The sequence below is a fragment of the Fukomys damarensis genome, unplaced genomic scaffold (genome assembly GCF_012274545.1).
Source record: "Fukomys damarensis isolate Sample0158 unplaced genomic scaffold, DMR_v1.0_HiC HiC_scaffold_2, whole genome shotgun sequence".
Taxonomy (NCBI): domain Eukaryota; kingdom Metazoa; phylum Chordata; class Mammalia; order Rodentia; family Bathyergidae; genus Fukomys; species Fukomys damarensis.
Genome location: NW_022900914.1, coordinates 493799 through 518377, shown reverse-complemented (window position 1 = coordinate 518377; position 24579 = coordinate 493799). Strand labels below are relative to the sequence as shown.

Below are 24579 nucleotides of genomic sequence, written 5' to 3'. Positions count from 1 at the left end.
CGGCCCTCCGCGCTGTGTGCCTTGATGTAGTGGCGCCGAGAGTCGAACCCGAGGCCCACATGCTGGGCAAGCGCTGGTCTCGGAACAGTGGGTTGCCCGGGCTGGCCTGGACGCCTTATGGTCTTGCCTCTCTCTGCAGGCGCCGAAGACTGGCTTGCGCTGGGCTCGCGTCCTGGGCCGACCGGAGCTGAAGCGCGGGCGGGGCCTGCGGATGGCAGGAGGCATGGTTAGAACTGCAGGGCTTTCTAGCTCTGTTCGTTTCAGCAGTTTTTTAATGTTGGCTGTCAAAACTTCTTTTTCCTAAATAGTCGCGTGTACAAAAAAGTTTCGTGACCGCTTGTGTATTGATTGCTTAAAAACGTGTCTGTTCTCGATAAAAACAATTCTGGTACTCTGGGCATGTTGGTACCATCTCTTTAAATTTCAGTTCCTAAGTCAAGATTCTTAAATATGGGAAGTGTGGTTGTATATTGAGGTTTGTGTGTAATAAGTGTAAAATATAAAGCATTTAGTGTTGAGCCTAACAAAACGTTTAAGTGACGTTCTAAAGTTGTTAACGATGAAAAGTAAGTTTTTATTTCCCGAAGTTTTATTTTAGAAAGCCTACTCTATCAAATTTTATATAAGACCTGCCAAAATCTTGATTGTCGTTTTTAAATCAAAATTAGGTAAATAAATCAAAGATGTACTTGGCTGGCTGGGACATAACTTAGTGGTAGAGTGTTTGCTTAAGTTTGCCTAAGGTGCTGAGTTAATAATCTCCTGCATCAAAAAGAAAGAAAAGTTATTTGGCTTACTTTGAGGAATTAATCACTGAAAATGTTACCATGGTTCTGTATTATGCATTACATTTAAGACATCGTCATCCACAGATCTATATAAAAACCCTAACTTCAGCTGAGGGTCAGGTGTAGTCACTTATGTCTGGCAGTACCTGCGGTAGAATGCAGGGCGTTGGCATTGAGCTACGTCCCTGGTCCTTTTTATATTTTAAGACAGGATCTGGATAAATCACTAGTTTGTCCTCAGGACTCAAAATTGTGTTCCTTGTGCCTCAGCCTCCCAGAGTGCTGGGATGGCAGGTGTGTGCCACCATGCCTGGTTAAGGTTAGCAGTTTTGATTGACTCAATTAGTTGTGTCTTACTCAACTGGCCTTTGTCATCTGATTCAAACTGTTTCCTGTAGTTTTTTCCACTGCCGAATCCACTTCTCCCACAGTGTATTTTACTCTTGGCCTTTGTCAGTGTCCTAGAAGCACGTTGAAGGTAGCATTTTCAAACAAAAATGGATTATTGAGCCTCTCTTCTTGGCAAACCTCTGTCGTAAGATAGCAGTTAGCATTGAGAAGAGGAAACAAAAATGATATCTTATAAAACAAGGCCAAAGTTTGACTTAATTAGAACATCGGAAGGACACACAGAACTTTTGTAGTTTTAATAAACAATTGATAAGGAGATAAAGAATAAATTAGTAGCCTGTTTCACTGCTTATGAATAATTAAATTGTCAGTTAAACCCGGTTTATGCAGTAAGAAACTGGACGTTGAAAAGGTTTGACTTTTGGTTTGACAGACCTGAGTTTGGGTCTGGGCTCTGCTAAGTTGAACTACATAAGCCTGTATGAATTATAACTAAGTTATAGCTACAAGTTCAAGGGCTTGGCTGAGCCTCCGTTCTTCATTTTGTGAAATAAAGGCCTTACATCATAGAGATGCAGAAGATCAAGGAAATAAAGTACCTCAAAAGCTAAGTGTTATGCAACAAATATTAATTCTACTCACCAGGAATTATACCCCATCTTTTAAATCTCTTAATTTAATTCATCTTTCTCCTCATCCCTGGTATACCAATTTTTATGCAGTCTTTCATAGTTAGAAACTAGTCTCTTCTGCTGCTGTTCTCACCTTTTGGTCTGTCCGGTGTATTGAGACCACAGGCAAAAAACAACATGCAAATCTGGGTGTTCATATTTTATCACCTGAAATCCTTATTTGTACATTACTTCCCGATTTTGCTGGTCTTGAACTTTTGATGAAATAACTTAAAAATTATTTATTTCTATATATTATGTAATGAATCTCATTTGATTTCATAAAATATTCTAATGTACCTAATTTAGTACATTGAAAAATAAGGTTGTTTAATATAGAATGAATATCTTTGTGTGGGAAAAGTGGAGTTGGGAAATAACTTCCACACAGTCCACTGCAGTCAGAAGTAGCCTTTTAAAAAGATCCAGATGGGCTGGGGATTTAGCTCAGTGGTTCCGCTGCCTGCTTTGCACAAACACAAAGTGTCCTGAGTTTGATCCCTGGTACCAAAAAAGCAAAAAAAAAAAAAATCCCAATAGTTTAAATTCTTTTCTAAAACTTGACCGTTGTAATTCTGTTATGTCTGTCACTGTCATTCGTTTCCACCTTTATATTTGTTAATTACAAATTAGAAGGGCTTCAAAGTAAGAAATTTTTAATCTTTTTAAAATTTACATGATCTTTCAAATTTCCTATACCTCTATATGATATAGTGAACTGAGCTCAACCTTTAGTTTCTCCTTTGATGGTCTGCACTGTCTCCGCTGATGGAGTTTGCTTCCTATAAGGAAGAAATAGTATGTTCATTAATTCAGATTTTTAGGCACGATGATACACACCTGTCATCTCAGCTTCTTCACAGGCTGAGGCAGGAGGACTTATAAATTCCATGCCAGCCTGGCCAATTTGGCTAGTCCTCAAAATAAGTAACAGAAAGGGCTGGGAATGTAGCTCAGTGGTAGATTGCTCCTGGATTTGGTCCCCACTACTGCAAAACAAGCAACAACAACAAAAATGCAACAAGTAAACATTAAAAGCTGTCTAGAGCTGGGCCAGGGATTTAGCTCAGTGGCGCCAATCCTGCCTCAAAAGTGCAAGGTCCTGAGTTCTATCCCTAGTACTGCAAACAAACAAACAAACAAAAGTAGACTATATAGAGCTTTATCGTTATATCCAAAATGCCAGAGACACTTTGTGTATTGTACAATACTTATATTTTTATTTTTGCATTTGTTTATGTGTCTTTATACTCTTGGAAAGTTTTACTCTTCTTAATCTGTGATTAACTTTTAAGACATTCCTGCTTTTAAAAACCCTTTGTCATTAAATGACAAAGGGATTGTCATTTGAAAAGATAGGATCCTTCAGGTTAGGTGCAAGTATCCTTGGCACCTAGTAGAGAACTGCAAACCTCTGGCTCTGCCCCACAGATAAACATCAAGTCGTGTTTGAGATCTTCACACTTAGTCCACTGTCTCTCCTTCCTCCCAGTTTTACTTCAAAACCACTGTTTTCTAATGGTAAAATACTAAAATCCACGGAGTTCTGAGTACCTTTTGTCAGATCATCTGTTAGGTGTTAATAAAAACAGTATTTAAAATGATATTTAATGTTGGGAAACCAAAAAGTAATGGTTTCTCTTTGCTCTTCCTTAACAAATAAATAATTGCTTAGTGGTTGAGAAGGGAATAGAGAGTCGGTGAGAGAAGGAAGTGTTGCCAGAAGAATAATGGCCTGGTAAAATTTTGGGTAATTTACAACAAGGTGAAACACACTGGTTCTTGTTATTAAATAGTCTGAAAATACATATGATTTTGAAGTTTTGGTTTCTATAAGAGATTCAAAATAAAAACATTTTTAAAAAAGATGCTCAATACTATGTAGCTGTGGCTGTAATGTTTTTTTTTTTTGTCTTGTTTACAGATAAGGGTACTTATTTGGATGTTAATTCATATACCTTTTAAATGCTATTTGATTTATAATATATTAGGTTTTTCATTGCCATCAAGATAGGATGAGGTCTGTTGTTTAACATGGTTTACTGTAGCTCTTCTCAAGCTTTGTAGACTTGTGTTTGAGTCACCTAAAGTCTTGCGAAGATTCTGATCCTTTTGCTCTGGGGGGGAAATACTCTGAGTATCAGTGTACACTGCTCTGACTTTATTCTTGTTCTCAGTGTCTTCTCATTTACGGTGCTGTGTCACAGACTTGCTCACAGTGTCCCCTGCACCAGTAGTTGGCAGAGTACCATGCAGAGAGAGATCTTCAAGGTCAAAACTTTTCATAGTAATAATGAAACGTTATTCCCTTTTTTTTTTTTTTTTTTTTAACTGTCATTTACTTGGGAGTGTTGAGTGAAGTTTTCCAGTTATGTGGTATATGAGGGATGTCTTTGTTGACCAACAGAAAGTATGCTTGCTTGTTACCAAGTTTCTCAGTTTTAATTCTAATATGGTAAACATTGATAACAAGCAGAAATTCTTTAGTAACTTTGTAAGTGATCCTAGCCTTTGAAAACTGCTTCCTCAGGTATTGGGCCATGGACATAAGAGACTCAGATCTCAGATACAGAATTTAACCAGGACTGTTTCTTTAGGTGTGGTAACTGCTGGGCTGGGTAGCAGTTTCAGTTCCCATGTGGTCCAAGCACAGTGCCCTGAGGGTAGTCCCCTCCCCTTTGGGTCATGGTGCAAGTCCTGACTTCACTATGCCTCCTATGACTGGAGCCAGTTGGTGTGGGGGTGGGGTGACAAGTGGCACATTATTAACACGTGGTGTGGGTGGAAGAGGATGCTCTGAGTGGTCTCCCCAAAACCATCGTCCAGGCCCCTACTTGGTCTACTGTGTGTTCACTGACATTACCCCAGTTGAGTGTTGAGATGCTGCCTTTTAACTTTGACAGCCTGGAAGTCCAGTTGGCCTTTGCTGCCATGAGTGGGGAAGGAGGCATGATTTTTTCATGGTGGTGCTTGCCTGGAATAGGGTATTTATTGTGTAAAAGTGTGCGTGTGTGTGTGTGTGTGTGTGTGTGTGTGTCTGTCTGTCTGTCTGTCTGTCTTAGCAGGCTGCCTTTCTTTTGGGCCTTTGTGTAGAGCCAGCAGGCTCTTGTGGGTTTTCCTCCTATACCTTTTGGTATTTCCCAGTTGCTTCATCCCGCTCAAGTTGGATATTTGAGGCTTGACAGAAACACAGGGAACCCAGCACTGTGTCCTCCCTCGAGTCCAGAGTCTTTCAGTGGTGTTCTCTTCACCTTCCAGGGTTGTCTTATGCTTGTGTTATGTATTATGTCTAAGGCTTTTAGTTTCACTTAGCTGGAAGAATAGAAAAAAGTACATCCACCTGCAAGAATTTCTGATTTCTTTTTTAGCTTGTATTTTGGGAGGCAGATTAGACACGAAACATTAGTTGTACTGCATACCCCTTAATATTTAGTTGTATAAAAATATGTGAATAAACATTAAAATATCCTCATTGAAGAAAAACTTGGTAAATCAAAGAACTAGTTTGGAGAAAAATACTCAAAATACTCTCAAACTTAATAAAATTTGCATGAAAAGAGTCATGACTGCAGAGGATTGCATAAGACATAAGGTGACTAATATGAATCATTATCAGTGTTTTAGAAAATAAAATTACAAGAAAATTTGATTCAGGAATATATAGTGAGCCTGTAAAAGCTGGTACATAAGAAAGAAGTTGAATGATTTCATAAAATTAACCCTAAAAAGATATTCACTGTTCAGTAGGCTTCAGTGTAGTTCTTTATTTTTTTCAAAAGATACTAAAATGTCTTGCAGTAGAAAATGTAAAATAGCTTTCACTGTATAAAATCGTACTGTGCTGGTGTATTGTGGGATGTATATGATGTGAAAGTAGAATGTGGAAAAGGCACAGCAAAGGGATAAGAGCATCATAGGGAGCCAAACTTGTGAGGTTGTTGCACATTTCGGAGGCAATAGCAGTACTAATTGAAGATAAACTAATTCATGAGCTATACATTGCAAGCCTCTAAAGAGCAACCATTGGAGTAATTTTAAAAGAGGGTAAAATAGAGACCAAATACAAGAAAAATTTTCCAAAGAAGGGAAAAAAAAAAAAAAAAAAAAAAGTGACAATAGAGCTGGTGTAGTAGTCAGCTTTCCCTTGGCTGGAACACAGTACTCAAAACTCAGTTTAAATGAAGAGAGATTTAAGTAAGCCCATGTGCCATGGTCCTGAGCTTGTGTACTAAAGTGAATTGAGGAGCCATTCTTCATATTTTTCTTTTCTTGTTTTGTTTTGTTTTGTTTTTGTTCTTTTTTTTTAATCTTTGAGAGTCCTCATACTCTTTGGCTTTTGAGGAGCTTGAGTCAGGGGCTTGGTGTGTCTGTAGTTCACGCTGGCCTTGAACTCATGGTGATTCTCCTGCCTTAGCCTCGCTGGAGCTGAGATTACAGGCATGCACCCCTACACCCAGCTCATCTTCTTGTATTTTAGGTTTGTTTGCTTGTTTTTTTGGTGAATTGAACCCAGAGCCTTTATACCCTCAGCCCTTTCTGTCTTGTTTTGAAATAGGATCTTGCTAAGTTACCCAGGGGACTTAAAATTTGATATCCTGCTGCTTCAGCCTCCCAGAGTACTAGGATTACAAGTAATATTTGTGATTTTTTTTTATTATGTATGTTTTCCCTCCATTTATTTAGCCAACAGCTATTAGGTACCTATTATTTTAGATTTTAAATGTATTTTATTTTTTATTTAAAATTTTTTTTTTGGTACCAGGGATTGAACTCAAGACCTTGCATTTATGAGGCAGGTGGTGGCACCACTGAGCTAAATCCCTGGCCCTATGTTTTAAAGAGAAAAGTGAAAGCAACAATCAGGCATAACGTTTAATTTCAGAGACTTAACAGCTTTGCATGGTTAGTATATATTTAACAGCATCTTGTGTAATTCTAAGTATTATTTCCTAGGATTATGTTTTGTATATTGGCAAAACAAAACAAAACAAAAAAACCACAGACTATTTGAGGACCAGTTAGGGAAACTACTAGTGCTAGGCCACACTGCTTCAAAATATGCCTCTGGGAAAATACTTTAGAAATTAAAAGCTTTATAAGATTTGCTGTTACTTTATAACTTGTGAAAATTGTATGATTGCTGTGGAATAAATTTAGGAAGTGCTGTGCCATCTCTTTTAATAGGCTAGAAAACTAGAAGCCATAGTTTCAAAAATAAAATCTTTTATCTTTTGTGAATTTGGCTTAAAAATATTTAGGTAGGCTCATGTTGACAAAATCCTGGTTGTTAGCTGATGTAGAGAATGCAGAGTATTTTCTTCAGGTGTCATAAATTGGTTATCTTGCCAACCCAGAGATGAAAAGCCTGGCTTTCTCTTGTGGGCTAAATGGCAGTAGAGCTAGTTCCTTTCTGGAGGCTCTAAGAGAAATTTTTTATTTGCTTTTTTCAGAATTACTTAGAGTGTCTTCTCTGTGCAGTTTAGAAGGCTTTAAAAAAATGTTAAAGTAGAAGTAGTAGATGGACATAGTACTTAAAAATTAATAGCTTTGTGTGATTTATTTTGTTAAATTTGATATTTCTAGAATAATCATGTGGATGTTGTACTAAACTTCCTTCATTTTTACTATAAATGTTTGTTCAGCCCAGATGGCCAAAAGAAAGGAAGACAGTTTCTTCTCTCCTGAAAATGCCAAAAGACCAAGACAAGAATCAGAGGATTTTGGTAAAGATAGCGATGAAGATGAATGTACAGTTTCTTTGACTAAAGGCACCTCTACTTTGGTAAGTGCAAAGTTACAAAATTAAGCTTTCAATTGATCTTTTTCTCATGCCTCTTTTATAATGTTATATTCCATGATAATTCATAGTTAGGAAAAAGCAGTAGATCTTTAAAGAGCTGAGGTAAAAATACTTCTAAGTGATTTTTAGGTTTATGTTAATTATTAGAAAAATAGAGAAAATAATAAAAAAATGAATAAAATTGACTAACCTCTAATAACAACAACCAAGAAGAAAAAAGAGAGACAAAGACATAAATTACCAGTATTGGGAGGGAAACAGAGCTGACTCTAAACTGTAGACCTCGAAAAAGATGAGGAAGTGCCACACACACCTGAACATTGAGGTGAAGGGGACCAACTTCTTAAGCAAAAGCAGCCACAACTTGCATAATTTTGTAACTATGAAGGAAATTTAATTCATATTTTAACATTAAAAAAAATCTCCATGCCCACTTGGGGTCAGTAGAGAGGTGCATCGTAAGTTTAGAGAAGACAACGTGAATTGGACAGTCTTTTCCAGAAGAGGGAATACTTTCCATTTCATTATGTTGGTACCAAAACCAGAGGAGGAACCAAAACAAATACCCATTTACTCATGAATACAGACAAAGAAATCTTTAACAGGTACTACAAAATAGACTTCAGCAGTATGTAAAAAGAATTACTGTGATCAAATGGGTTTCTTCTAGCTTGTGTCTAGATGTCCCCCGAAAGCCTCCTGTTCTCACGTGGGGCTTTTCAGAGCTGGCTGGATCTAGGATATGTGATAACAAACTGAATTTACCATAGTGCTGGGTGTGGATAATGGAAGCCCCACCCTGGGTGTGGGTGGCACCAATCAATAGACTAGATGGACTACAAAGGCAGAGAGGGGAGGCAATCTACTTTGCTGCTTGCTTGCTACTGCTCCTGCCTGCCCTGCCATGGACTGTTGGTCCTCCCAGATGCCCTTCTGCCAGGCCATCCTGCCTTGGGGCCAGCTGACTATGAACTGAAACCTCTATGCACTGTGAGCTGGGAGTAAATCTTTCCTCCTTTAACTTGTGGGTGTCAGATATTTTGTCTCAGGAAGGAGAAAGTAACTAAGACAGAATGCAGGGTTCTGAATCTGAAAATGAATGTAATTCACCATATTACAGACTAAAGACAAAGCATATTGTTTCACTGGATGCAGCAAAAGTATTTTTCATATTTGATGCCCTTTCCCATTAAAACTCTCAGAAAAATCAGATTAGACGGAACTCCCTTAACATAATAAGGAATATTGAGAGAAAAACGTATAAGTAATATTCTTAGTGGTAAAATATGAATACTTTTCTCAGATCAGGAATAAGACTAGAGTGTCTGCTTTTATAATTCTTAGTCACTGTAGTACCACATTTAGCTAGTGCAGATAAAGCAGGAAATGGAAACAAGTCACAGAAGTTAGTAAACAAAGAAAGAAAACTGTCCCTGTGTGTATTGATCTTACTGTTTACATGGAATATCTCAGGGAACTTACAAAAAGTGTTTAGAACTGAAAAGTACATTTAGCAAAGTTACACCTTACAAGATAAACATCTTTTAAAAATATAATTTTACATACTGTCATGGAATATGTGAACATTAAAATTCAAATATACCATTTAAATCACTGAAAAGAGAATGTTTCAGGATGCAAATCAGAGCAACAGAATACCATTTTACTCCTCTCAGAATGGTGAAAATCCAGACCACTGCCACCACCAGGTGCTGGGAAGGCTATATACTAACAGGAAGTCCCCATCACTCCTGGAGAATGCAAAATGTTGCAGCTGCTTTGGGAGACAGTTTGGCTGTTTTGTACAGAACTAAACATACTCTTGCACAATCCAGCAGTTGCACACCTTGGTGTTTACTCAAAGGAATTGAAAACTCATATGTACATAAAGAGCTGCACACAGATTTTTAGAACAGATTTATGTATAATTTCCAAAACTTGAAAACAAACAAGTGTTGTTTAGTAGTTGAATGGATGGATCAGCGAGCTTTGGTACATCCAGACAGTAATATATTTTTTAATGCTAAGAAGTGAGCTCTCAAGGCATGAAATGACAGGGAAATGAAAATTCATATTATTGAGTGAAAGAAGTCAGTCTGTAAATGCTTCGTGTACTGTGTGATGTGAACTTGTCCATTCTGCAAAAGGCAGAACTGGGGAGACAATAAAAAGTGAGTGGTTGCTGGGAGTTAGAGAAAGATGGGCTGAATAGATGGAGGACAGGATTTTTAGGGCATTGAAAACACTGTACAATGCTGTAATGGCAGATGCATATCATTATACCTTTTTTTAAAACCAGACATGATAGCACATACTCTATAGTCTCAGCTACTAGGGAGGCTGAGGCAGTAGGGTATTGCATGTTTAAGACTGGCTTAGGCAATTTAGGAAGTTCTTGTCTCAAAGTAAAATTTAAAAACATAAAAAGGCAGGAATGTAACTGCTCCCTAGGTTCAATTCACAGAACTGAAAATAATACATTCATACATATATTTATTTTTCTAAACCTATTGAATATATAACCAAGAATGAATCTTAATGCAGACTAAGGACTTGCAGTGATTGTGATGTGTCAGTACAGGTTTATCAACTGTAAGAAATGTTCTCCTGTGGTAGGCATGTTGATAGTTGGGGAGGCTGTGTGTTTGGGGTAAGAGATATTTGGAGAATCTCTGTGTCTTCTCAGTTTTACTATCAATCTAAAACCACTGTAATTATCTTTTAAAAAGAAAGCAAAATACTTAGGTCTAAATTTAACAAAATATGTATAGGACTTGTGTACTGAAAACTTTGCAATACTGATGAGTAGAATCAAAGATTTACGTAAATGGATAGACATAGATCTTATTAATAGTTTAGAAAATTCAGCAGAAAAGATGTCAGTTCTTTGCCAAGATGATATACAGATTTAATGCAGTTCTGATCAAAATCCCAGCAAGATTTTTTGTGGATATAGGAAAATTTATTCTAAAGTTTATGTGAAAGGACAAGGGTACAAAAATAGTTAATATTGAAAATGAACGCAGTAGAAGGGATGACTCTGCTTACTCTAAGGCTTTTACCAGATAGCAATACTAATTAAGGTCGTATGATGTTGGTATTGGGAAAGACACATAGATCACTGGAACGGGATCGGCTCTCAACAGACATGTAGACTCACAGGAATTTCAGTGAACGTCCTTTCTACAGAGAAGCAGAAGCAGTGCAATGGTTGGGAAGGTGGCCTTTTCACCTAGTGTGCTGAGAGGGTATATGTTGATAGCCAAAAAGGTGGACCTTGGCTTCAATCTCTTACCTTAAAGATGAGCAGCAGAGAGTAGCAGATGTAAGGGTAAACATAGGACATTTAGAAATAAATTCATGAGATTCTTAGAACTGATGCCGAATGCATTTACCATAAAATGAAAACTTGATGTGTTGGTCTTCATCAAAATTAAAAATATTTTATTCTGCAAAAGATCTTGTTTTAAAAAAAATAGAAATTATAACTCCCAACTTGGAAAAAATATTTTCAGACCACATATCCAGCAAAATACTAGTATCTGAATATATACAGAACTCTTAACTCCTCAGATGGAAAGCAAACAATTGAATTTGAGAGTGGGCAGAGGTAGAGGTATTTTGCTGAAAAGGAACTTACACGGATGGCAGGTAAGATACTATACCAGTGATGGTGAAGCTTTTTGATCTTCCATCCAGAACAATGTACTGTAGGTTTGCTACCACTGCTGTATACAATATTTCAAACCCATTAAATGCTACTCACCATCTTTTGTCATCAAGGTAATACAAAAAGACCATAATGTGATATTACTTCATACCCATCAGAATGTCCCAAGGGAAAAATGAACACCAAACAAAAAGATGAAAAAAAGCCCAGAATCATTTATACATCGCTGATGGGAATATAAAATAACCAACACTCTGGAGAGGTTTTTCAGTTTCTGTTGAAAAACAAAACATGTGACTACCGTATAACACAGCCATTATCCCTGTGAAGTAAAAATTTGTTTTCATACAAAACCAGTACATGAGTGTTTTTAGAAGTTTATAATAGCCAAAAACTGCAGATGACCCAATATCCTCCCAAGTGGATACAATCTGATACACCCTTATTATGAAATACTGAAGGAATAAACTTCTGTTAAAGGCAGCAACAGAGAATTAGGGTGGGTGGGAACAATCCACTCTCAAATGGTTACATACTGCATGTTTCCATTTGTTTAGTGTTGACAAAGTTATCGAAATGGGAAAACAGATCCTTGGCTGTCGGATTAAGGAGGTGGAGCATGTGGGATGTGGGTATGACTGAAGGGACAATATGCAAGTTGCTTATAGTGATGAAGGATTCTGTAGTTTGGCTGTATCAGTATGTGTGTGTTTTGGCTGTGAAATTCATTTTATTTTTTAAAAGATGCTAGCATTGACATACACTGGGTAAAGGGTTCACAATCTCTTATTTCTTAACAATGTTTTAAATTTGTGAATCATGCTTTCTGACGTTCTACTCTTACAAAAATATAAATACTTTCTGCTTTCTAATAAGATGAGTGTCCAGAAGAACCGAGGTGTTTCTAAAGAAAGTATTAAAATAGGTAGAGACATTAAAATAGTCTTAAAATTTACTGGAGTTCTGGTAAAATAGACTTTAGATATATACAAAGTGGAAGTGACTGATTCTTTTCCCTGTTGTTTTTTATTACTAGACTGCAGCAGAAGTTGGAATCATTGAGAGTATTCATCTAAGAAACTTCATGTGCCACTCAATGCTTGGGCCCTTCAAGTTTGGCTCTAATGTCAACTTTGTCGTTGGTAACAATGGAAGTAAGTCCTTTCACCCTCTTTTCTTGCTTGAAGAAGAATGAGATGAGAATATATTAGCTTTTTGAAATAAGTAACTATTAGTGCTGACAGATACTTGTTTTATGGTTCTGTAACTTGTAGTCATGAATATTCTCAGTATTTACTGTCAGCTACCTTTAAAGAATATATCAGGTTAGCTTTAGGTACATCAAGCAGTAGGTTAAAGCTTTTTTTTTCTTAAAATGAATATCATGTTGCCCAACCTGGCCTTGAACTCATGAGCTCACGTGACTCTCCGACTTCAGTCTCCCAAGTAACTGGCAGTTGTTATCATACCCAGGAATTTCCTAAGTTAAAAAAAAATTACCTTGCTGGGCGTGGTGACGCACACCTGTAATCCCAGCACTCAGGAGGCTGAGGCAGGAGGATTGCTGTGAGTTCGAGGCCAGCCTGGGCTACATAGTGAGTTCCAGGTCAGTCTCAACTACATAGTGAGACTCTGACTCAAAAAACAAAACAAAATAAAAATTACCTACCTTGTAGTCTGTACCACGCACAGGTGAGCAAGCTATACTCAGTGTAGTTGGAGCCGCCCAGTGTCTTACCTGGACTAAACATTGTAATAGAGCACAGATGAATTGAATGGGAATCCAAATATGAAAGTAACAATTCTTATATTGTGACCAGTGAAAGTTTAAAGATATTTGTGCTGGTACTTGAGTGAAAATTGGAGATCCGTTAGATTTCATTTGGGAAGAAACAGATACTCTGGGCAGAGATTGTCCATCTCAACTGATGGACAAGTGATTTTGGAGTTTAACTCAGATGTCAGTGGGAGCTAGTGAAAATGTTTGAGTAATAGATGACATAGCTGAAATTTTTAAAATAAATTGGCCAGGATGGAAGACAGAAAGGGGAAATATGAGGCACAAAGACTAGTTAAGCAACTCTTGTGGTAGGCTGGCCAGGCACCAGGTTTGATGGTTCATCTGAGATGGTACACGGAAAAGAGGTTTGCTGAAGCCTGCCCCTGGTGACATTTCTGGGCTAAGAAGTAAGGTGTCTGTACCATCACAGTTGGCTGCAGTGTTCTCTCTTTCTGTCCTTATCATTCAGTCAGGAACGAAGTAGCTATTACAAGACGGACAGAGAAAGGGAGGAGATTGCATGGAAAAAGAACTTGTGTTCTGAACTTAGGACTTTTTTTTCCTCTTTTTAACTTGTGAAGCAATTTTATTATTACAGTTTCATAGGAGGGGAAGTAATGCAAGTAGAGTCAGTGGATTTGGTAAAATAGGAACTTGTTAAAAAAGGAACTTGAAAGTCGTGCCAGGAACTACATCAGGTTAATTTCTAGTGTATGTTGGTTAATTTGGGGTACATTGTGGAAGATAATGAGCTAGTAAGATTTGATTGGTTGATCATGGAGTTCAGAAAATGGTTATCATATTCTGGTTAATTCTGGGAAAATTTTGATGCTGGAGCTTGTGATATTTTGTATCTGTCAGGGTAAAAAGTATACTTTTCAAAGAGCTACAAAGTGAATGATTCAAATTAGGGATGATAATTATCAAGTTGTTACATAGGGAGAAAGAGTAGAGAGGTAGAGAAAGAAATATAAAAAGAATTAGGACATGTTATGAATATGTGCCAACTCCCCAAGATGAATGTCGTCATAATGTACTGCACACGTGGACTAGTAAAAATTATGCAGCACATAAACACCTGTACGACATTGCTCATTTCTTCCTACTTCATTCAGTCACTCAGAAACCATGTTACTGCAGTCCAGCATTGAGTGGAATATTCCTGACCATGTGGAACTTAAATTCAAGAATTGTTAAAGACAGTTCTGATGTCTGAGAATTTAGGGAAGAAGTAGTAATTATAATTAAATCAAAATGTAATTAGATGACATAAATGTATATATATATAAATAGGATAAGTTACTGCATTGGACTGATGGACCAAGATGGGACAATAAGAGTTTTAGGTTGGGAAGATACCACAGCAGTTTTTTCCCACTTCCTTAAGAGTAGCAAAACTTTGATTCATAAAATACACTATTTTTTTTAATAGTAAAGCTGAATATTTTGTGGTGTACACAAGATTTTTTTTTTTTTTTTTTTTTTGGTACTGGGGATTGAACTCAGGTCCTCATGCTTGCAAGGCAGGCGGCAGAACCACTGAGCTAAATCCCTGGCCCTATACAAGGTTTTTAAAGTTTGCTCTTTTGTCACCAGGGGAAAAATTAAAATTTTAAGAATTTATTTCAAAATGAGAAAATTCATTTCAAAATCTTTTTCCATTAAATTATAGGAGTCAGCTTTTCCTTTTCTCTTTAACGTATGTGAATTCATTGACATCTGTCTCTAGGTGGGAAGAGTGCCGTACTCACAGCTCTCATCGTTGGGCTTGGTGGAAAAGCAGTTGCTACTAACAGAGGATCCTCTTTAAAAGGTTTTGTGAAAGATGGACAGAAGTAAGTATTATTTTCATTCATTCCTTTAGGCAGAAGCAGGTACCTTTGATTCCCAGTTGTGGAGCCAGGGCTAGAAATGCAGTGCTTTCCCACCCAGATCTGCAGAGGTTTCATGTCTTTTCCTTTTTTACTTGCCTTGTCAACACAAGGGCCCAGTCTTGCCTGTTGTCTTCATTAGATAGCTTGTGTGATGGGCTACCATGTGCCTGTTCACCTATACTCCTGCTTCTGTTACCTTTTTGAAAGAAATGGCAGTAATAGGTCTATGTATTCTGTTTTAAGAAACATTGATGAGCACTGTACATTCCTGGCGTTTGATGCAAACCAAGCATGAGCAAGGCCATGTTGATGTGACAAGGGAGAGCTCAAGAGTCCATGACCAGCTAATGAGTTCCTGTACAAAATTTCAAAAGTATCTTCTACTCTGATTTTGCTTTTATTTCCTTTACCCAGTGAGTTTCATCTGAAGACCACAATCATAAGTTTGTGATCCATCTACCCTTGATAGCTTTGATGAATGGTCAAACTGCCACTCTCTTTTGGCATTATACTTAAATTTATTTTTGTCAGAGGTTGCCTTTGGTAATTGTTTATAAATTGTTCAATTTGCACCATTATGACTTACCTTTTTTTGTTTTTGTTCTGAGACAGTCTCACTTTGTAATGCAGGTTGGCTTTGAATTTGCAGCAATCATCCTGCCTCAGCCTCCCAAGTGCTGAGATTACAGGCGTGTTCCACCACACCCAGCATGATTTGGTCTTTTGCCCAATAGCAGCTTTCTCTTCAGGCTGATCTTTATTCTTTTTCATACTACTCCTAATACCTCTGAGGGGAATCCTTGTTTCTAATAACCACTAAATGTTCCAATGTGTTATTGTCTCTTCCAGCTTGTCTTCTTAGTCGTCCCTAATGTGTGTAGTGTCCAGACTTTTACAGTTATGAAAATTAATGCTGGTATCTTTTTTCTCATGTCAGATTTTCCTTCTTAGTATTTGATCCATTTAATTTCTTTATTACTCAAAAGTAGAATGAGGATGGGATGTAAATCATATAGCTAGCTTCTTACATATTGGTTAGAAGTCTTAGAAGACTCTTAACCTTAAGTCAGGATTCCAAGTTTACAGAAACGAGAATAGTCTATTCCCATGCTTTTGGTCTTGAAAGAGGACTATTGGATGAGAATTCTTGAGTGTAGTTTCTGTTTCTATTTAGTCTTATTTGGGTCCCATCCAAAGTCTCTCCTGGTCTTCTCTTCCTTCCCAAGCAAATTATGTCTGAAGTAGAAAGTTAGTTAATACCTTTGAGTTTATGGTCGCAGCTCTACTTCATTATACCTAACTGTTCATTTTGCAGTTGTCCATATAGTCACTTAGTCTCCCAGATACCACCCTGATCTTTCAAGCATAAACTTCAGGAATACCTTTAAGTGTTTCATGCCTCAATTAAATACTTCAAAAAACTTGTATTCCAATTTGGGAAGTACTTGGACTAAAGCAGAAACTTCTTTTTGAGTCCGATCCTGAGTATTATTTAAAATTTTTAAAACTAGCTTTCGCTAGCTTACACTTCTCATCTGATCCAACCCTTTGCAGTGGCTTGGAGACATCACCTGAGTTCTCATGATGTACCCTCCTCCCATGGAAATACCCCTTGTTCGTACAGTGTACTGCACACCTTGCCTTTTAGGTTCTCCTTGAACATGTTTAGTTTCCTTTTCCCACCCTCAGCCCTTCTGAAACTTCCCTGGTGGCCTTGGGGTCTTTGTAGTAGTCCTGTTTATGACATTCACAAGGGCATGAAGATTATGAGTGACAAAAACTCATGCTTCTGTTTTATATTCTCGGTTTATCCATTTAAGGCTATGGAACTCATCTGGAGGAGCTGACCTCCCAGAGAAGGAGCAGAGGCGTCTCACTTTTACAGGAGTTTTTTCCTTGTTGATTGGTTCTATCAGCGTGTGCTGTTGTTAGCTACTGTGAAGAAATAGGTTCTTCTGGAGTTAAGAGACCAAATTTTGACTGTGGGACTGCTTGTTTATGTAGTCATTTCCTGGAAGAACTCTCACTGATACAGACATATAGGGGTCTATGGCTCTTGACCCAAATTGAGCACCAGCAAAGGCCACGTTAGTGCAAAGAGAAGAGGAACCAGAGCCCTGTGTAGTTGTGCCTGTTGCTTTGCATAAGTTTGGTTTGTTGCATTTTTTGAGCAGTTTTTAGGAGGCTTTTTTTTTTTTTTTGGTACCGGGGATTGAACTCAGGTCCTTGCACTTGCAAGGCAGGCCACCAAACTGCTGAGGTAAATCTCTGGCCCCATGGGAGGCTTATTTTATAGTGGTAATTTTTCAAATACTTTTCTTAGTTATTATACTTATATAGCAGTAGGGTACCAGGGCCCCAAAATTCTTACTAAAGTTAACTGATCAAGAGACATGTTTGAAAATGCTGAGCAAGCAAATAGGAATAATTATTTTATTTTTAAATGCTTTTTATAAGGTATCTTAACTTAATTCTGAGTAATCGTAATTAATGAAATCATTTCTTTTGTTCCACATCTCAGGTTGTGTGCCCTGCCAAAAAGTCAGTTTGGGGAAACTAAAAAATTCCATTAAATACAATTTTTGAGGAACATACCTTTTTTTAATTTGATATTTTGCTGGAGGGAAAAAAACCACCAATCTACTCAAGGTAGCTCTAAAAAGGTATTTTTTATAAAGATGCAAGTGGGTCTCATAAGGGCCACGCTGAAGGACCCAGAGCATCTTGTGTCGCTGGGGTCTGGTTTACACTTCTGGCCACCTGTATGTCTTGCCTCTGTCTTCCTCTCCCTTCTGTGGTTTGGGTGTGTTCTGAAGCTCTTCCTCTGTTCTTCTTGCACTCTTCTCTCTTGTTGGATGCATTTCTCTGTATGTGTTCTCCTTCCTCTTTGTGACGGTGTGTGTATAACTATTTTCTCCTTCGTTGTCTTTAGAAGACATTGTGAGTTCTTACTCATCACAGTGTCTTTATGTGCGCAGGCATTTAGGCCTCACTGTCGAAGTGATCTTATTCGCTGGGTTTCTGATTCCGGGCTCATACCTGTGGTAAGTGGCTGTGTTTGTCAGTCTGAGTGGTTTCCCGAGAGCTTTTTTGTTCTGACCTGCTTTTCTCTGTGGACTATTTCCTCCTCATCAGTGGAATGCTCCAACCAGCTTCTTTAGTTGTGGAAACCTCATAACATATCATTAAGAAATCACCATCTCTTTGGCACCGGGGAATGAACTCGGGTCCTTGCGCTTGCAAGGCAGGCCACCGAACCGCTGAGCTAAATCTCCAGCCCCAGAAATCACCATCTCTTGACATGATCATTTCTAAATTTGAATTTTAAGAAACTTTTTATTTTGAAGTAATTTTAGACTTACAGAAGTGTTACAAAGATATGCAGTTTCCTGTATATTCTCCACCCAGTTTGACTTAATGTTGATATCTTACCATAATGAAGATAAATTATCAAAGCTATACAGTGAACTATAGGCTTATTTTAGGATTTTACCAGTTTTTCTTTTTTTCCAGTAACAGGGATCAAACACAGGACCTTGCACTTGCCAGGCAGGCACAGTACCACTGAGCTACTTCCCAGGCTCTGGTTTTTCTTAATTTGAATTTAAAATCCAGAACAGAATCTAATTGCTCAGTTACTGTAGAGTTCTAGTTTTAGCTGAGTGCACAGAGGAGTGGATATTGACTTATGTAGATGCTAGGCCTCTTCTACCAGGGCCCTTCCAAGGAAGAGGGTGGGAGAGCAAGAGCAGAACAAGCCCTTCCTGTATTTGTTCTCCTATCAGTAATTTATAGTAAAGCTTATCTTGATACATATTTTTTCCTACATTGCCTATAAAGGGAAAGCTTTGAAGAATGTTCACAAATTCATGAAAACAAGTTGTGTTAAAGGTTCCATTTAATTGCCAATTAAAATAGTTTCAGAGGACTTTTGACATTTGGACAGGTGATCATATGAATCAAGAAAATATTTCTGCTTTTATGTATAAGGAAATAGGTATTAATATTCTTCATCGACATCTTTTGTTTTTCTACCAAGTTTTTTTTCTTCCTAGTCTTATTTTAATGGAAGTTAGAGTAGTCAAATGAAGATTGTCTCCCATAATATCTTAAACATAATTAGTGTCTTAATCTTTATAAACTTTAAAAACAATAGAGGCTATCTGCAGATTTGTACTATTTGTCATTTGTGTGTATCATGCTATATTAAAATCTTCTGTAATGCTAGTCAAGCTTTGATAAACTAATTTCTTTATGGTAAAGATTCTCAAAAATCCCTTCTAGCCTTTAAAATGCATGGTACCTCAATGTCATATGTAGTAGGCCCTGCTGTGTGCATTAGCATACTGGAACTTCTTGCCTCTGTCTGACTGAAATTAACCCATTAATTAACCTTTCCCTACCTCCTGCACACTCCCCAGCTTATATTTCTTGGTAATCAGATACTTCCTTTGTATGAGTGTGTTGGGGGGGACTAGGGCCACAACCCAAGACCTCTGTACTGAACTACATCCCCACACTTTTTTTAAAATTTTGAGACAGAGTCTCACCAACTTCCTTAGTTGTCTAGACCGGGCCCAAATTTGTGATCCTAGTCCCTCAGCAGCCTCCCAGAGTGCTAGGATCACAGGTGTCTGCCGCTAGGCCCAGCTTGTTTTTAAAAAATTTTCAAGAAATTGAAGAATTAAAATTACCTCCCTAAATTCTAATTTTCTTGCAAATGTTATTACTTTGCCATAATTCTTAATTCGTCATCTTTAAAGGTCTACTATTGGTGTGGTTTATTATATAAATTGTAGTAGTCAGGCAAGATAATGTTGATTTCATGAACCTTATAAGAAAATGTAGACTTTTTCTATCTGACTTGATTATACAGTCCTTAAAAAAAAATCTAACTTATCTGTGTGACTTGAAACAACCACAATAGTGTGCTTTTGTGCAAATGTACTATTTTTTTATGCATGGAATAGTTATTTTTATGTGAATCTGTTCTCAACTTTTTTTGGACATGCACAGTATCTTCACTGTGCATGTTTCAGTGGACGAGTCGGATTATTGGGGCTTCTGAGAATATTTGAAAAATCTAGTGAGTGACCTGGTACTGTAATCGCACCATGCCTCTGTGTAACGCAGCCTCACCCCATTGTTTTAGCTCAGCAGATATCACAGTCACTTTGAGAAACAGAGGAGAAGATGCCTATAGAGCAAATGTGTATGGTGACTCCATAGTTGTGCAGCAGCACATCAGCATGGATGGAAGTCGGTCCTATAAACTGAAAAGTCAAACAGGTTTGTTTTGATTTTCTTTTCATTTCATATGCAGTCATAACTTAGTACTCTATTGCTTTGAAATTCACTGAATTTAATACTCAGTGCATATTGATGCAGAAATTTTGTCCTGTATTCCATTTATCTGGTACTCACCACACAAACTAGAACTGGGTGTGATTGCCTTGTGACTTACCACCAAAACAATTTGTTTGCTATTCATCGTTTTGGTGTATATTGTGCCTCCTAGAACCAGTTAACACCAATACTCAAGAAGAGTTAAGTGACTTTGCTGGCATCCACTGAAGAGGTACTTCTTCCCAGTCACTTGAAACCCCTTTCTTGTAACAGGGCCAGTTGTGTGTGTCTGTGTGTGTGTGTGTACACACATATGTAGGTACATGCATATATTACACATAGTTGTCTCTCCTGGCAACACCATGATTGGAAGAACTGGGGCAATATTAAGTAGAGGGCCATTTTGTTGTTCTAAAACATAACTCCTTTCACCTCTGTAGTTTTAGGGCTTACGGAAAGAGATGGCATAAGATAGAAAAGAACGTAAAAGAAGAGGAAAGTGTTCATAGAGTTACTGAAAAGAAATAGGTGAGAAGCAGTGTAAATTAGCTACAGGAAACAGTATGTGCTATTATTGTACCTGACCAGTTTCTTCCTCTGTTCTGTGCTAGAATGTCACCCTAGTTCGTTCACATTTAAGCAGTTTTAGTGGTGCTTGTCTTTGTGGTACACAATGAAAGGTAACTATTTATTTATTTTTTTTATAGGTAATTGTACATTTTTTCTGTGTTTTTGTCCTAGAAGCAATGTAGTCCTTTTATATGTTTTTCTGTACTTGGCACCATGGTTTCTACTAGGAAAGAATTGATTGCAACTCTTGAACATAATCTTCATAGTTTATAAGTAATTATAAATGTTTTTCTGCATTATTGTCCTAGAAGTAATCTAGTGACTTTATATATTTCTCCTAACTAGGCAGTGTGGTTTCTACTAGGAAAGAAGAGCTGATTGCAATTCTTGATCATTTTAACATCCAGGTAATTGCTAAATATACAGCTGGGTTTTTTTGGTGTGGTTTCTTTTGTAGTATGTATGGGAACAATCAAAACCCTTATGTGAGTAAATTGAGCGCTGGGAGAGTATGTACTATTACAGTTGTGAAGTTCCTTAAAAATTGCCAATGTTTTAAGAAACTGGGAGTGGTAAAAAGTAAATTTATACTTAAGGTTTGTCTAGATGTAGTTACTACATGCACTTATTCTTGTTTAATTCTAGTACTTTGCATTGTGTACCTTACCTCAGGATTAAGAATACCAAAACTAGGCCTTAAAGAAAAAGAACAGCTTGCATCTCTTTCCCAGTTTGATATAGAACAAAGCTGGCCAGAGCCATTTTCTGTAAATGGTTGGTAGTCTTCCATTACGCTGTCGATGGACTAGCCACTTGCCACTTGGCTCTGTCACATAAGTGTGTCACTGAGAAATTGAGCTTCTAACTATTTCATTTCACTGGGGTGGGAAAAGCCACCTGTGGCAAGTAGGTTTCCATTATCAGACTGTACGCTTAGAAAAAATACTTGTTAAAATCTGAAGAGAAGCAGGTAACAGCAAATGTTTCAGACTAGATCATGAAATACTTTTTTAGACAGAATGAGAAAACCCAGAAATTAAAGTTAGGAGTTGTGGGCAATAGAAGAGCCGTGAGGGTCATCACAGTAGTCACATACTCCATGCCCTGTGTTAAATCTTCACCATGTGTTCCTGCAGAGAGTCCTTGAGAAAATAGTGGTGGGAAATCATTTCTGTGTGAGGTTTCTCACTCCTTTGGTGGGCAGCTGTGTTCATTAGAAAGTTTTTGCTTTCTGGAAAATTGAGTAAAGTTATTTCTCTATACACTCCTACATCCCTGGGGAATATAAAACCTAGTCTGCCTTGAAATATATAAAGATTATTATCATAACTTTTAGTTGTCATCTTGTATGGTTTAATTCACTCAAAAGTGAAGGTTGAGGTTCATTGGTAAAAATAACAGTGGTATAGAGCCGCATTGTCCAGGGCAGTAGCCACTGTCTACATGGACACTGAGCGCTCAGAATTGTCTCAGTCGAGACCTGCTGTGATGGTAGACACATGCTGGATTTTGAAGACAATGTAAAAGGCATAGCTCAGTTCTTCCATTTTAATTTCATATTAAGGAAATAATATTTTGAGTGTAAATATATTATTGGGTTAAAATGTATGATTAAAATTAACTTTACCTTTTTATTTTTGAGTTTTTATTGTGGCTTCAAAAGAGTTTGATGTTTTATACATGTGGCTTTCATTTCGTTTTCAGTGGCTAGCGTGGGTCTGGAGTAACCAGGAGGGAGGAGAATATTTAAATGTCTTTAAGTGCTCGATTACATTTGTTGCCAGTGCCTCTCTTGTCTTTTCTGTGAAATTTACCTGTTCTTTGTTCAAGGTCCTGACTGGTAAGGCTGTAAGGGACCAGGAACCCCTTTTAAGACTGTGAAGATGTTAATCCTAAATTGGTGCTGGCGTGCCTGTCATGAAAGCTAGCTAGTATATAGGGTTTTACTTTTGAGAAGTCAGTTCAGGGTGAAATTAAGATATAGGGAGGCACTGTAAAAAATTAGCAGTCAGCGTCTACTTTGTAAATTTTAAATGTGTACTGTATAAAGATTTCTTTAACTGCATAATTTTTTTATTAGCTTAGAAGAGATTACCCAATGTTTTACTTAAAGGAAATGTTTTAACTGTTGGTTTACTAACAGATTATATAATTGTTAATTTACAAATGGTAAAAATTAAGTTTTCTATTTATACTGATCCCACATGGTCTATAACTGTGAAAAGATTATTTTTAACATGTAAATTGCTTTGTTATTGGAACTAATGATGTGATTGAATAGTAACCCTGAGTCTTTTGAAACAAGTTCTATATTTTTATGCTTTTACAACTGTAGTGCTTTGATAGTTTAGGTAGTTTAATTTAAGCAATGACTGATTTAAAATGAGTTTTAAGGGCTGGGGATTTGGCTCAGTGGTGCTGCTGCCTGCCTCACAACTGCAAGGTCCCAAGTTCAATCCCCAGTACCAAAAAAAAAAAAAAGTTAAAATGAGTCTTCCTCCAAAACATAGAAATGATTTTATTATTTCCATTGTTTTACCATATTTTGATGAAGGAATAAAGACATATGGGAAATCTTAAAGCACAGCTGTAAGAAAAATCAATAAGACTTGTTACCATAATTCTGATTAGAAATAACTAATCGGACTTTTTAGGTATAGTTGGAGAAGCTCAATAACTGGCCCAAAGTATTTATGTTAGGGACAGAGTTAAGCCAAGCATAGGGTGCAGGGGCTTTTCCCACTCTGTGATCTCAGTGACACAAGAGTGACAATCTATAAAAACAGATGAAAGTGAAAAACCAACAGATACTGGCACTCAGATTGTTCTTCCGCTTGCACCTTCCTGTAATGTTCCTGAAATTTTGAGCTGTTTAAAAATTTCTAACATTTTCTCTGTTTTTAATCCTGATGTTAACAACCACTGTCTATTACTTAATTTTCTTGATGGCACCATAGTGTATGGTATTGTCTACCTCACTTTATTTAACTTTAAGGCTTTAAAGTGAAATATTAAAAATTGATCATTTGTTTCAGGTAGATAATCCTGTTTCTGTTTTAACGCAAGAGATGAGCAAGCAGTTCTTGCAGTCTAAAAATGAGGGGGACAAATACAAAGTAAGTGTCATCAGGGTTTGTAAATGAAGACCTACCCCCAGATCCATACAGAAACACCCTGTTGTTCTTGCTTACATAATAGATTCTAAAATGTTTTTCCCCTCAAACTCAACCACTTAATGTAATATAGTTACATAGGGCTAGATTAGAAAATTGTTAAGTAAATAGTGAGTATACTTTCCTTGGTAAATACAGTAAGTCCTTGATTTAGGAACATTCGAGTTGCAACTTTCATGGGTGTGCTGTTTAAGACTCACTGTCAGATTTAAGAACCAGTCCTACTTAAGAATATTCTCTCTGAACAGAACTCGTTTTGTAAGTTGGGGACCTACTGTACTTGTTTTTAGTTGATTTCTGAAAATAAATGGATTATCTTCTAAAATGAAGCTTTAAGGAAATACAAGGGAGTATTTGATCATACATGCATAATTTGTAAACTAAATTATTTAAAGCTTAAAAAGCTAACTGTGACTACTAAAACTTCTGTAGCTCATGGAATGAATTTGGTATTTCCTATTTTTAAAAATAAGATTAAAAAACGTGAATGTTTCCTGTTATTTTTGCTGGAAAAAAATAGAATTGATGAAAGCGAACCTTAAAAATTACGTTGCAA

At 37.2% G+C, this 24579-nt stretch overlaps 1 protein-coding gene across 2 annotated transcripts in view; it reads left to right on the top strand.

The window, feature by feature from the left end:
• Positions 1-135: 135 nt before the first annotated feature.
• The window catches only part of Smc6 (structural maintenance of chromosomes 6), a 69940-nt gene continuing 45496 nt past the window's right edge, over positions 136-24579 (top strand). The window contains exons 1-7 of one of the 2 annotated variants that reach the window (XM_010607457.3): positions 136-226; positions 7453-7592; positions 12317-12434; positions 14790-14895; positions 20087-20223; positions 21196-21257; positions 23886-23966. In XM_010607457.3, the coding sequence (XP_010605759.1) occupies positions 7458-7592; positions 12317-12434; positions 14790-14895; positions 20087-20223; positions 21196-21257; positions 23886-23966 (639 nt within the window). In that variant the 5' untranslated portion in view covers positions 136-226; positions 7453-7457. Of the gene's footprint in view, positions 227-7452; positions 7593-12316; positions 12435-14789; positions 14896-20086; positions 20224-20269; positions 20809-21195; positions 21258-23885; positions 23967-24579 lie in introns of those variants that run through there. The other variant, XM_019205039.2, reaches the window with a different exon arrangement.